Source organism: Branchiostoma floridae, chromosome 3, assembly GCF_000003815.2.
Source record: "Branchiostoma floridae strain S238N-H82 chromosome 3, Bfl_VNyyK, whole genome shotgun sequence".
Taxonomy (NCBI): Eukaryota; Metazoa; Chordata; class Leptocardii; order Amphioxiformes; family Branchiostomatidae; genus Branchiostoma; species Branchiostoma floridae.
In genome coordinates, this window is record NC_049981.1 from 11,630,486 (window position 1) to 11,644,285 (window position 13,800).

The following is a 13,800-nucleotide window of genomic DNA, read 5'->3' on the forward strand; positions in this document are numbered from 1 at the left end:
AAAAAATCGGAAAACGTATCCTAACGTCATAGAATGTCACCATCAAGTCCAAGGTCAAGGAAGAAGAATGCGTAAGAATGAAAAATATCTTGTTCGGCATACCACATTCTGTGTGTCATGGCATCATCCAACCTTCCAGACCACTTTTGTTCCATAAATTGTTAATGAATTGGCAATTTCCGATTATCAATGGAATAATATAACTACGTAGTGACACCTACTTCATGTATATGCATACAGTGTAATTCCACCGGATACAACATTTGTACACGGTAAATTCATTTTTAATTTCCATTTTAGCTCGCAACTCATGCAATGCAGATTCTACCGTTTTTACAGAGGTCAAGATCAAGTTGACCCCACGCTGCTGTTGACCTTTGCACTCGTGTCTCTCCCAGCATTCCCTGATTACCCAATTACTCTCACTAAGTGTGCTTTGTGTGAGTCAGATGATCTCATGATCTGCCCCTGATGAATTATTCAACGGCCCGTTCGCGGTTGGGGAAGACTTGTGGCCCCTGGGGCGACTGGTCTTACCTGTTTTGTGCAGTGAAGGGGGGAGGGGCGGCATATTTGTCGGTTTACTCAACGTAGAACAGCTGTCATTGCCCAAACAACTCACGTCGGCACGTTACTTTTCGGACCACCAACGGAAACCGTCAAAGTTGTCCACCATGAGAAGTGGGTAAGACCTGAGGAAAAAGTCGTCTGCTCTCTGACAGGAAATTTGACACCAATTGTCGTCTGACAGAAGGTGTGACAACGGGGATTCGACAACTTGTTTTCACTCTGGGTGGGAACTTTTATTAGCAGCTGCAGAGAAAAAAACATCAGCCGACTTATGAGAAAGGTAAGACAATTTCTGTCCCTTTTCAAGCATTTTTACTATTTCTAGGTCATTTCTTTGTGCCATAAGCATTCCTTGTCACTGCAACGCCGGTTCCAAGAGAACGGTTGAGGTCTATTGTTTGTTCGTTTGGGTTTGAATTTCATGCTTGTCTGGTTTGCGACAGGGCATTGTGGGTCGTTTTCTTCTACCGAATGAATCTATTTTTGCCATGCATCCATTCATTCACATTCATATCATTCTTGCTCTGGCAGTTTTAAGTTGTCTGAACCCAGTGTAGTCGACTGAATTATAGTTACTGTAACATTTTTACGTGCGATTACCTGCCATGAATGTTAGGAACACGAAATACAGAATATTTACCTAAGTGCTACTTGTTGTGCATACATGTACATGTGCGCCTATTATAATTTAATAATTTAATAAGTTAAACGAGTGACGCTTGGAAATAAGATACGTAAGATTCAACAGTAATATTCAAGCAACTAGATTTTTAACGGTCAGACGTTAAAATTCATATATATGTCAGCTAGCATCCGCTGTTCATGTAATGTTGCTTTTCCCCATCCTCTTTGAATAACGTTATGAATAGTGTTTGCTATGTGTGCTTAACCGTGTGTGCATCTGTGTATACGTTTGAGCTTTTAGTCGTTAAGCTAAGCTTTAGCTGTATAGAAACGCAGACAGAAAGATGTATTGTTCAGGTCGTGCAGTTAAGAAGGTTAACTGTTTGACTCCTTGTTCCCGCCCTGTCCCGATCCGATAGAAACGGCTAAAGAACGATTACGTGCCTAGAATAGACCTTATTCATGGTTGAGCATGAGCGTAGGAGGGACAGTACTGTAATTTGTATCAGAACAGGCAGATACTATATTTGATCAACTCACACTTCACCGAGTGGGAAGGACCCATCTGGTTCAGGTGTGGCTCTCCTCAAACACAGAACCTCCATTTAATGTTATTTCCGAGGGACGTCGCTAGCTGAAAGCTCAATAGGACCAACATCATTTACACCTGTGTCGAGTAAGTAGTGGTTAAATGCATTTCTCAATGGCACAGCATTAGAACTTGTCAGGGATTCAAACTCAGTACCTCCAGGTTTAACACGAGTCAATAACCCTAAGCACAGTGCCACCATCATAGTTGTCTTGATAACGTCCCAGAACAATACATGTTCCACAAGGAAGGTCATGCCTATTGTTGCCGAGCTGGCGAAAGAATCTGTTACATGAAACATGTGTAGTCAGACGTTTCTACATGATTCGTCTATCAACGTAACTATCTAGCTATACAATATCTATCTATGTATGAAATCATAAAGATGCTAAGCAACTGAATTTTATAAAATCTTCTAAAACTAAAAGATCTAACGTTACAGAAAAAGTAACTTGACTCGTGTTAATGATACTAGTACATAGCATAAAAATGTGGCCTGACCAAATGTTGACGTCGTTGTCCAAAATAAGTAGAATATTAACGTTAACATATTACATGCTCCTTAACTATCATATCAACATAAACCCTAAGCGGCCTTACGTTTGAATTCAAACTGTTCCACCGTGTATATACCACGACGGTTCAAGGCTACAGTAACGATCTACATCTAATTGTATGTACAGAAATTGCGGCCGAAGTTTAACCGTCGCCACTACCACTGATACATTACTAATTCCCAAGTGTGAGCTTGGTTGAACTATGAAGACGACAGGCAAAGGGCAGTCAGAAAACAACCTCTGCTTCTGGATTAGGAAACGTATTATATAACTTTCTGTCATTGGTAGTGGGTAATGGGCACGTTTAAAACACATTTGGGAAGAGAAATAATGAGCATTCCTACGACATTCTGTTGTGCATTATTTTAATGATTGCTTGCTCTCTGTTTGTATCTATTCAAATGAGAAAATATATCGTATATCGTATGGTAGCCTTTCATTGTTTTTGTTGACACTAGAGCGATAGCCTTGATTGCAGTGGCCAACTTGATATTGAAGGGATACTACCACACCAGTGTCTGGTCACATACTAGTAGTGTACTTCTCGACTTGTTCACTGTGATGTCATGCTTTGTTGCTTCATCTTATTTTTGTGCCTTTTTGGAGTATGTGGCCTATTACGCTTGGTGAACTACGCGAGTTTGACTGCAGCTAGGTCAGAATGTTGCCTATCCCCGACCGGAAGACATGCCTTGCAGCCAGGTGTTCTCACGACACATTATTTACCTGCCTGGCATTGTTTTCCTTGGGTGAAGACCCTGGCATGTTGTTATGGGAAGACTCCATTGTTTAGCCCGGTAATTGCAAGGTACCCGGAAGGCCTGAAAAGAAGCAGTTGTCCCTCAAAATGGGCATTCTTTAATATAAAGAAGTTCTGTTAGCATGTTGATAGGATCTTTTGAGTCTGTCCTATATGTAAGTTACCTCCATGAACGTTTGAGGGTACGTCATAGTTTGGCTCCACTTGTCTGTGTACTGTAGATCTGACAATATTTGGTTTGTGGTTAAGTGTTGAGAACACAAAGGTCAAGGCCAAGTTCTGGCCTCCTGGCGGCTAACCATGGTACTGCAGAAGAACTGTATCTTTTGTCCTACACATGCTGTTGTCTTGTTTATTGTTTTTTCAGCACTTAAGTGTAACTACAATGTGGTTATAAAAACTGTCAGATATTCTATTACACGTGCAAAACCGATTCACTTAAAGGAATAGTTTTAAAACTAACACATTCAAAATTTGGACAGTTACAAGAGAATATCATATAAACCAACCCCAATGTGAATATTTCTAAGAGTCAGCAACGGCACAGTCCAGACTTGTAACTGTTTCTTCTCTCTCTTTTTTTTGTATGAATGACCTTTCCCAGGCTTTGTGTGGGTGTTTCCCCGACTCGAGGACGCCATGTTGTTCTCTTCTTGTTCCCAGTTCAGTGGACAAGTACAATGCACACGATTGGCCCTCCTGACCTCTCGTTCCCACGACTTCTATGTTTTCTACTTGCTATAAATCATATAGAAGGCTATATGCACGTTTACAATAGCTAGTGACAGATTGAGCGCTATAATACATAAAATCAAAGCAAAGAAACTTAAGTAGACTGGGTTGGAGAAGTGTTGTGTCCTTTGATAAAAACTAAGGCGTTAACAATGTGCGATTGTTAGCCAACTGTATCATTGCCATAATTATGGAGTGTAAAACTCAATTTTGTCAAGAATATAACACCAATCCGTAATTATAACACCGTACATTTTCTTCTTTCTTCGCCGACATGTAATAGTCAAGTAATAACCATTATATGCTTTCCTTCAGAATAGCAGAGGTAACTTGAAAACAGTTATAACCAATCACATTTCTCTGTTTTCATTCGGAAGTCTTACTCTTAATGACTATATTTTCTATGTATCTGAATGACCGTTTTTTTCATGATGACAATATTGCATCTCATAGATAAGTATAACTTTATTGCCAAATATTGCCAGAGGGCTAATTGCAGGTAACAAAAAGGGAGGGACAAATACTGTAGAACAATATAGAGCTCTAAGTTCTCACTTGTTGGGGTAGACTTCTTTTTCAATGGAAGACGAAGGATGCTACATTTTTATGTTATGTGTGGGTTTTGTGATACATATGTAAAAAGGAAAACCGTCTCTTTTTGCCTGTAAACCCAAAGAAAATAGGGTGCACTTCAGTGGCCTCTTCTTGAAAGAGCTTTTTTTGGTGATCGTAGAAGGAACAGTTTGAAATAAGATGTTTTTCACTTTCCATGATTGACGTGCAGTCTTTCAAAGTCTCATGCAGCTAACTTCCTTCATCACCCTTTCTCCATTTCAAGAGGGAGGGCAATTCTTAGTTTATCAAAACATTGAATCCTTCGCACATGTACAAGATCAGTATATAGACTGGTGGTGGCATAGCTAAGTAATATCATAGAAAATTGCACACAAAACTGTTCCGGAAAATCACGACATTTGTGTCAGCTAGGCAAACCCGCATGAAAAGTAGGTCAGACTGGGTGAATTATTCAGTAGTTTGTACAAGGAAAACCCATTTAGACATCAGGGCTCGTCTCAGATTTCGGTCAGCGATGTAACCAATCGTCTTAAATACATCGCGGACAAGGAATACATTCAGTGGGCGTACCTCTGTTACTGCTCTCACCGTCAGGAGCCGCTAGGAGCGCTATTTTCAGCTAGGCCCCAGTCAACGCATTTTGCCTTCCAAGTGATAGACTGTACTCTCCAAGCAGAGGTTGAGTCGCGTAGATATAGTAGTCGGAAAATTACACCGGCGCGCCGGTGCAATTTTTCCGACTTCTACTATATCTACGCGACTCAACCTCTGCTTGGAGAGTAATAGACTGTACTATGTGACCCTTTGCTTTATATTGTCGTGTTTTATTTTTGCTGGCCACATCGACATTCAGTAGTGGTTTTTCTTAGGAGAAAATGTCTTATTTGATGTACAATATCATCTGAGATCTTACTATATTCAATAGAGTTCCCCCGCTCGTTTCATGATTGTGAAGGTCACAACCGAGAAAGAATATCGGTAACATTGTGTAGGTGAACACTTTGAATGAACTTATTTGTCACACCAATTTGACAGTTCCTGTATTGTCTGTAGGCGGATGACTCAGTACAGTCTGGGTGTCATCCTGGTTAGGTCATGTTCATTTGATCATGTGGATGGCATCCGCGCGCGCATTGAGATTCAACCGTAACGTTTCCAAAAAGTACAATAAGAAAACAGTTTCCATGCAGTATTGTAAATCATTCAAAGCCGCTCCAAAATGAGCAAATATATGTCGTAAATTGCAAAAATAATATCAGAAAGCGTATATTAATGTCATAGAATACCAACGTCAATTCCAAGGTCATGGAAGATGTGAAAAAAGCAAAAATGTAGAATTATTGTTTGTTATGTCATATTGTGTGCTCAGACATTTGTTCAACCTTTCTGACTTAGGTTTCATCAGAGATTCCCAGAGGATGTCATTCATATATTAATCACATCAACGTGGCCTTACATCATTTTATTATATCCACTCCGATAGTCCCGGCTTTTGCTATTGGAAGAGTCTCTCAAAATACTACTCTCCAAGCAGATGTGGGGGTTTGAGAATAGAAGCCAAGAGCTATGGGCTGCCATTTTCCCTTCAAATGTCTGCTTGAAAGTTACTAAAAGAAGTGGATTTGACTTCCTAATTGGTATCCTCAAGATCCGTCTGGCCCGTACTCCCGAGAATCGTTGTGATCATGAGCTGAGAACATCTGCATGAAAAGTAGCAAAAAAAACTGGACCTTTTTATTTAACACGAATGTATTCTGAATGCGGAACGTAGTTTGAAAAAGACACAAATATTTCCATTCGTTTATAGGACAACACATAAAGTCACATCATAATGCGATATAAACTTAGTATAATCATCCAACCTTCGTTATCATCAAATGGTTCCTGGCAATCCAAAACATGTAGCAGTAAACAGCTGAAGAATCTTCAAGACCAAGGCCATAGTCAACTTCTAAAATCTGCTCGGGAATCAACGAAAGTAGCTAAATACTGACGTTTCCTGACAGAAATTATATAATTTTTTAAAAAAAAATACAATAAAATGGTCTAACATTTCCATTTACGTATGAGACAACAAATCAAATCACGCCATAATGCAATATGTTTAGTACAGTATAATATTCAACAGTCGTTATCATAAAATGGTTCCTGGCAATCCCAAACATGTAGCAGTAAACAGCTGAAGAATCTTCAAGGCCAAAGCCATGGTCAACTTCTAAAATCTGCTCGGGAATCAACGAAACTAGCTGAAACTTGACCTTTCCTGGCGGGAATTATAATATAAGTTTAAAGAAGACACTAAAATGGTCTAAGATTACCATTCACTTACGAGACAACAAATCAAATCACGCCATAATGCAATATGTCTAGTATAGTATGAAATCCAACAGTCGTAATCATAAAAAGGTTCCTGGCAATCCAAAATATGTAGCAGTAAACAGCTGAAGAATCTTGTCATGTGTCAATGTCATGGTCAACTTCGTAAATATGCCTAGAATGAATTTACTAGCTGCAAGCTCAGCCAGGCCTTACCTGACGGGAATCGAAGACCAAATGTTGAATATGATTTTAAAATTTCTGTAAAATTTCTTTTCATCTTTGAGACAACAAACAAAGTCACTCCATAACGCAATACAATTTAGTTGAGGGCAGTCGCCGTATGACACTGACTGAATGGTCCTGACAATCCAAAATATGTAGCGGTAAACAACTGAAGAATCCTAAACCCACAAGGTCGCTCCATGTACCCTCCATGTTTGGTTGTGGCCTTGCAAATTCTTCCCACAACGCGCGGTTTGAAGGAACCTATATAAGTTATTCTAGAGTACGGACCATCCATTGATAGTGTACAGAATGAATAGAGCCCGTTGCGTGACTTGCTGAACTCTCCCACATAATCAGCGAGACGACACTGCCCTAATCCGTTGTTCACCCCTGGTCTCTAGTCACGTGATTAGCATATCCAAGATGGCGGGGGCCACCAACTTGCAGTGGGTCCTCTCTGCTTTATTTCCAAATCCCCGTGTGTGTAAGTATGCGACGTGTCCTATTCTTACGCTGGCGAGTCTTGTACGGCATCATTAAAATAGTTGTGTTAGCATAGTCCTGTACCGTGAACACATAGCGGTCTTGTCTGCATAGGGTTGGGTGTACTGTCAAACGGTCACCACATGTTGCTAACGATTTCCCTTCCCCTAGAGGCTTCGACCAAAGATTTGACAACTAGCTGAACGAATATCATAGATAAAGACTTTACCTTTCTGATGTTTCGTTGTCTTTAAAACCATACTTTGACAACATATTCTAGCCATGAAATCAAGGCACGCGAGCTTCAACTTTGGTCGCTATCCTGTCGCTGAACAGCGACCTCCGTATGTGGAAAGGGGTTTTCCACAAATACTTTTCCATTGATATCTTTAGTCTGTATTTAAAGTCATCTATAGGGTAGTGCTGGTATGGTTTTGATAGCAGACCGTTGGGGTGTTGCATGTACTCAGGAATTTCGTTCCGGTCCGGCCGGATAGCCTTGTATTCTGGTAGATGTTAGTTTAGACCGGCTTAGGTCATGGTCACGGTCAGAGATGGCGTCAAAGCGACCCTCAATCGGCTGTGGCTCTTCCAGCCAAACTTAAATCCAGATGGTGTTAGTTTGTTGGCCGTCGTGTCATACCCAGCACCCAGGGCACGGGGAGGATCGTACTTCGGGAACTGTACCCAAGCCCTCCGGTTACGGGTCACATCTCTGACGTGATCCGCTATCGCGTAGCTTCCTCAGTCCAATGATGAGGGCCCCCAAGGGGGGGTACCGACAACGCTCTACGCTAAATTCGGGAGGGCCGGCTACGTAATACGCTAAATTATTGACACATTATTACGCTCTACGCTAAATTACGAAATTTCATAATGCATTATGCAAATCTTTATCGTCTTTTGGCTGAACTCCGTCGACGGCAGAACGCCGTGAAGAGGAGATCTAAACAAAACTGATAATTCCATCAACAAGATTAAAACTTCTAAATACGTCTTGCTGGCCAGAGGCGGCGACAGCAAATTCTCATGTGATGTAATTTTCAGCACTTGTAGCACCGAAAGCGGAGGGGTGACAATCCTAGAGGCGTCCGGGGGCATGCTCCCCCGGGAATATTGTGAAATCTTGACCCTCTGAAACGCCATTTTATGCATTTTGAAGGACAGATTTTGTTCACAGACTAAGCTAAGTTAAATAGCATCAGATTAGAAAATCACATGGTTTTAGAGGGCAACGCCCCCAAACATCATTTTCAGATTTCGAGTGACGAAAGCACGAACTGTCGCAAGGTAGGTACGGGAAAATTTGGAATTTTTACCCTCTAAAACACCATTTCCTGCATTTTGAGGGACAAATTTTGCTGGCAGACCATATGCTCAATGTAATGACATTTCTGTCAGAGAAACGTCTTTGAGGGCGACGAGTGCCGGAGAGTCGTGAGCGCCGGAGGCCCAAGTCGTCGCAAGCCTAGGCAAGGGCCGTCCGGCGCCCGGAGAAAAATTGAAATCTCGACCCTCTGAAATGCCATTTCATGCATTTAAGGGGCACATTTTGCTTGTTAACTAAGCTAAGGTCGGTAAAAAAATTCTACTACCGCAACATATTTTCACCATGTCCAATGCCGAAGGGGTTAGCAAGGAATGTCCGGCGAAATTTTGAAATCTGGACCCTTTGAAACGCAATTTCCAGCATTTTCGCGGGTAAAATTTGCCGGTAGACTTAAGTTTAATGAAACTTTGATTACGCTTGACGAAAAACTAATATGAATTACGTTTTACGGTAAAATCCGGTTAGCTTCTACGTAATACGTTGAATTAAAGGGGCCAATATCGCTCGACGCAAAATGCACCGATTACGCTCTACGTTGAATTCGAGCGGTCCCGCTACGGAGTACGTAGAATTAAAACAGCCGATTACGCTCTACGGAAAAGGGCTTTGGGGCCCCCAATGATTACAAGATTCCAGAGATATTTTTCCTACCCCGTATTCTATAAAACACCCCCCTGTGAACACTCCTCTGTAAAAGTTAACCAGATATCTCACTGTTATCAACCACCCACGCGTTTATACAGACTCAGAAGTTGGCAGTTGTCGCCGTTTGTTGGTCCATGGGAGCTCTCATGTGATTTCTATAGCTCTAAGTCTAACGTTTACAAACAAGACGAAATATTCAATTTGTGTTGGCAGCTGTGTCGTTGTACTAGACTGATAAGCCGGTAAATTTTTGAATGGGTATAGTATAGACAGACGAACTGGTGATGTTTTCAACGATGTGCCGTACAGCTGGATATAGTTACAACGTTTGCAGAAGATCGTTGTTCAAACTTTGTAAGCCTTCTTTTCTGCGATTTCAGAGTCTTTCACAAATGGGATGACCTATATTCGTGTTGGCAGTAGATATCGCTGTGCCGGTCAACCGATATCCCATTGACTGAGTGACTAGACAAGCGAAGCTGGTGACGTTTTTCAACAGTTGTAACGACAGATTTAGTCAGGTCAAATTCGGGAAGACAAATGTTCAGGACGGTGCTACTGTTTGTACAGGGATGTAAGGGGAGTCCGAGTGTTTGAAAGTCTCCCTCTTCAGTTCTTTGAGTGACGGAATGGGATCATCTTCGAACTTCTTGGCGACTATCTGTGTAATTCTGGACGGTTGGGGGGAGGGGGTGTAGTTGACAATTCACAGGGTTTACACAAATTTTAGTCCAATTTACCGGCAATGCTTTGGTTGCTGTCCAAGTTTTGGTATATACAGGTTGACAAAGTGTGGTTGGTTTGTTGCAGAAGCAGTTCGGTCTTATCGCTATTTGGGAGAATATATATCATGCCTGTGTGTGTGTATAAAGTTTATTAAGTTTAATATTCCGGTATTGTTGTTGTTATTTCTATTTGAAGGGGTGTCGTCCGGTGTTTATAGTATTTATCGTTTTATTTAGATATTTTTCTTCTTACATAAAGGCCCCCATATCCCATCCCAACCCTTTCCGGCCCATCCCTCCTAAGTCCTGACGTATCGTCTTTCACAACACAGTGCAGCCCGACACGCTACTGTACATCAGGAATGTGCACTCAGCTCGGCGTACTGATAGTAGTGTCATTATTCGCTCCCGTTGATTCGAAGAAAATTGTTATTTTTTTTATTACTCGAAAGGGACACATGTAAAAGTTGTGTATGGTTCGGTAATAGAAGTAATACGGATTCAACCAAAGATAGAATGTCCCCGACAATACAGTAATCACCAATATTCCACTAGACGGCGATCTTGCTGTGAACTCGTAGCCTGAGTATCATCCGTATTCTACCGGGGCTCCTTACATTCCGGTAGAAATAGGATGGTACCCAGGCGAAGTGAGTGTAAGGAGCCCCGGTAGAAATAGGATGGTACCCAGGCTAGTGAACTCGCTGCGACCTAAATTGGATTTGCTTATTTGGAATACTGTAAATGCAGAAATGTTCGCGGTGGATTTATGTTCGCGGTTTTCGCGTCGGCCATTTCACCGCGAATTTAAAACCACCGCGAACATTTTTCCAGGGCATTAAGATACTACAGTACATGCTGCTACCGCTAAATTAAAACCACCGCGAAAAGTCCTTTTTCCCGCTACCGCGAAATAAAATCCCCGCGAACTAAAATGCATTTACAGTATCATGTACAACGTAAAAGCCTTGGTAAAAGGTATGAGTGACAAGACAACAAAGCACACAAAGAATCACAAGATTCGCTTGTTTATCTATCTATGGAACACGTTGCGCGCTCAGTCAAAATTTATGTTTGAAGCGCTGTCACAGCTGACAAGAACACCGTTTCTCGCACAATAAAAGGGAAAGATAATTGCTTGGTACATGTAATTATACCGTGATGTTACTATTTTCTTCATAAAATGTTGTAATGGAGTGACCATACACTACGTCCATGGCATCACCACGGTGACGAATGGGCCTGGGAAATATGACAACTGTCCTGTGGTAATCGATGTATTTTAGACATCTGAGCCTAATAGTGACATGTAAGACCATCTGCCACACAGCAGAGCAGACTAACAGCTTTATCGATCATGTTGACATTTGAGAAGGGGACAATAACTTATGACGTGACATTTGGGCTGGGTATCCGCAGGCGCTCTCAAAATATGAAATTAACCGAGAGTTCCAAAGGCCTGTCCCCCAAAGTGTCGATAATTTTTATATATGATATGATAATCTTTATTGCATATTCATGCCCGAGGGCTAAATGCACAAAGGGACCACATATGGTCTTATGGATGCGTCTTATAACCAAGACTTGATTTCAAGAGCGTATATTCCTCACCCCTTCAGTGCACGGTGGAATCGGCCAAGTTCACACGCTCAAGTTCAACATCGGCATTCAGATCAGATATATACGATTTTGCCGAAGGTCACATGCAACCCCTCCACACACCCCCACCCCGGGCCCCGCCAACCGCCTCCTCAAGCAATCTTCACCCCTTTCTTTCGATGAGAACGTAGATAACTCAGCCCTTTTGTCCAGATATGTATATACTAGTTTACTATGCCCTTGAATTATGTTGGACTCGACGCTAAGAATGCGGGACCGCATGCCGGTTCTGTTTATACAACGCGGCTACGCAAGTCTTCCTTCTACGTCCTCTGTACATGTCATTTGTCATCCAGCCATGCACGGCCGGATCGTCTGTTGTCTGAAACTGCAGCTTTTGTATTCGCGCCTTTCGGGGACCAAGACCCCCGCCCTTAAAAAAGATAATTTAAAGATAGCCATTGGTCAAGCATTATTGCATTGTGTAACATTCTATGTATCAATGAGCCTTGAAAGAAAATATACATATACACATGTACAATGTTTACTTGTAAAATTAAAAGTTACGCTCTTATTAAGAGCTTAAACACTGTATGATAACATAGCCTCCTTCACAGACTTCGAGCGGGCTGGATTTTATTTAGTGGAGGGGGGGGGGGGGGTTCAAAGTTGAATAATGTTCTCTATTAAATGCCGGGAAAGGGAGTTTGCGACACGTATAACACCCGTAGATTAGCCCTGATTCATTTCGCAATCAAATGAGACATCGTTTAATATGTGCAGGTTAGTGTAGACACAAGGGAACCGCCCGTCCGTTTGCCACCTGGCTTCCCCTGAGGATAATACCCGTATTTCATGATGCGTTCTTTACCTAGTCTCCTAGGAATTAGCATATGATATCACACACATAAATGCATGTTATCAAAATAATACATTTGATTGTTAGATTTACACGCAAAGTACAGATACTTCACTCGTAAGGGTACACAATTTGATACTTCTTTGTCATTTCACAACTTAATACTATTTAGAAACTTAACAGAAAGAGCTAGACAGACAGAGAGAGAGAAAGTATTTAGAAGCTAAAATCACAGAATCCGTGCATTTCAGAACAGGTATGGTATTATATTTCTTTTCCGAATTGATCAGACAAAGAACTAAATATTAACGTTATATCAGAAATTACTGAAATAGTCACCATAGTCGTTAGCGATGCCTCTGTACATTGCCATGCTGCCATTATACCTCGGGCCTTGAACTTTGCAAATGACACATCTATATATCGTATGTTTATGTTTTGCAGACATGGATGTAAACCAGAGAGGACTCATCTGCCCAGTTTGTAATGACCAGTTCAAGTCGCCCCTCACCCTCCCCTGCCTCCACTCCGTCTGCCGGAAGTGCGCGGAGGAAATTCTCGTGTCTCGCGAGAACGAGAGGAACGTCACTTCCGGAAGGTACACACCTGTTAGCGAACCCCGGAGGTAAGCAAGGACAAGCACGTTCGCGGTTGCATGTGCGTATGCGCGGCTACAGAAAGTGTGGGTAATACGTCAAAGGTGAACGCCAGTAGCTTTTACATTACGTATACAGTTGTCGTCTCAACCATTGTCTCGATGTGCACAACAATGTTCAGACGTGATTTGTTTGTCTCAGGGGCCTTCACCTTTGACATATTACCCACAATTCTTTTCGCTGTGCATGTGTACTTGGCACCGTGAACATGCTTATTGCTTTCAATTCCATGTACATGTATCTACTGCCGCAAAGGACCCATATAGAAAAGAGTAAAGAATGTTTAAAAGAAAGAAAGAAAATTACATGATTCACCGTTGCACAGCCCATATCCACCAATCGAAACAAAGATATTGAATGTAAAAATGGGTAACTTTAAAGTGTAAACATTCCAATTCAACTTACCTCACACAGTAGCCCACTGTGTCAAGGGTTCCAAAAGTCTTCTTCTTATAGATTCAGCATTTTTTTAAATCGCGGAATATGTCGCCGTTTCAAACACTGCCGCCATAAGTTTAAGTCAAGTTAGTGCCTGACCGCTTCAAATTGCA

General features: G+C 41.6%; 1 protein-coding gene across 7 annotated transcripts in view; it reads left to right on the forward strand.

The window, feature by feature from the left end:
* Nucleotides 1-488: 488 nt before the first annotated feature.
* The window catches only part of LOC118411174 (muscle M-line assembly protein unc-89-like), a 36,009-nt gene continuing 22,697 nt past the window's right edge, over nucleotides 489-13,800 (forward strand). For 2 of the 7 annotated variants that reach the window (XM_035813244.1, XM_035813245.1), the window contains exons 1-2: nucleotides 7,273-7,436; nucleotides 13,038-13,218. In XM_035813244.1, the coding sequence (XP_035669137.1) occupies nucleotides 7,376-7,436; nucleotides 13,038-13,218 (242 nt within the window). In that variant the 5' untranslated portion in view covers nucleotides 7,273-7,375. Of the gene's footprint in view, nucleotides 851-7,272; nucleotides 7,437-13,037; nucleotides 13,219-13,800 lie in introns of those variants that run through there. The other 5 variants (XM_035813247.1, XM_035813246.1, XM_035813248.1 and 2 more) reach the window with 5 other exon arrangements.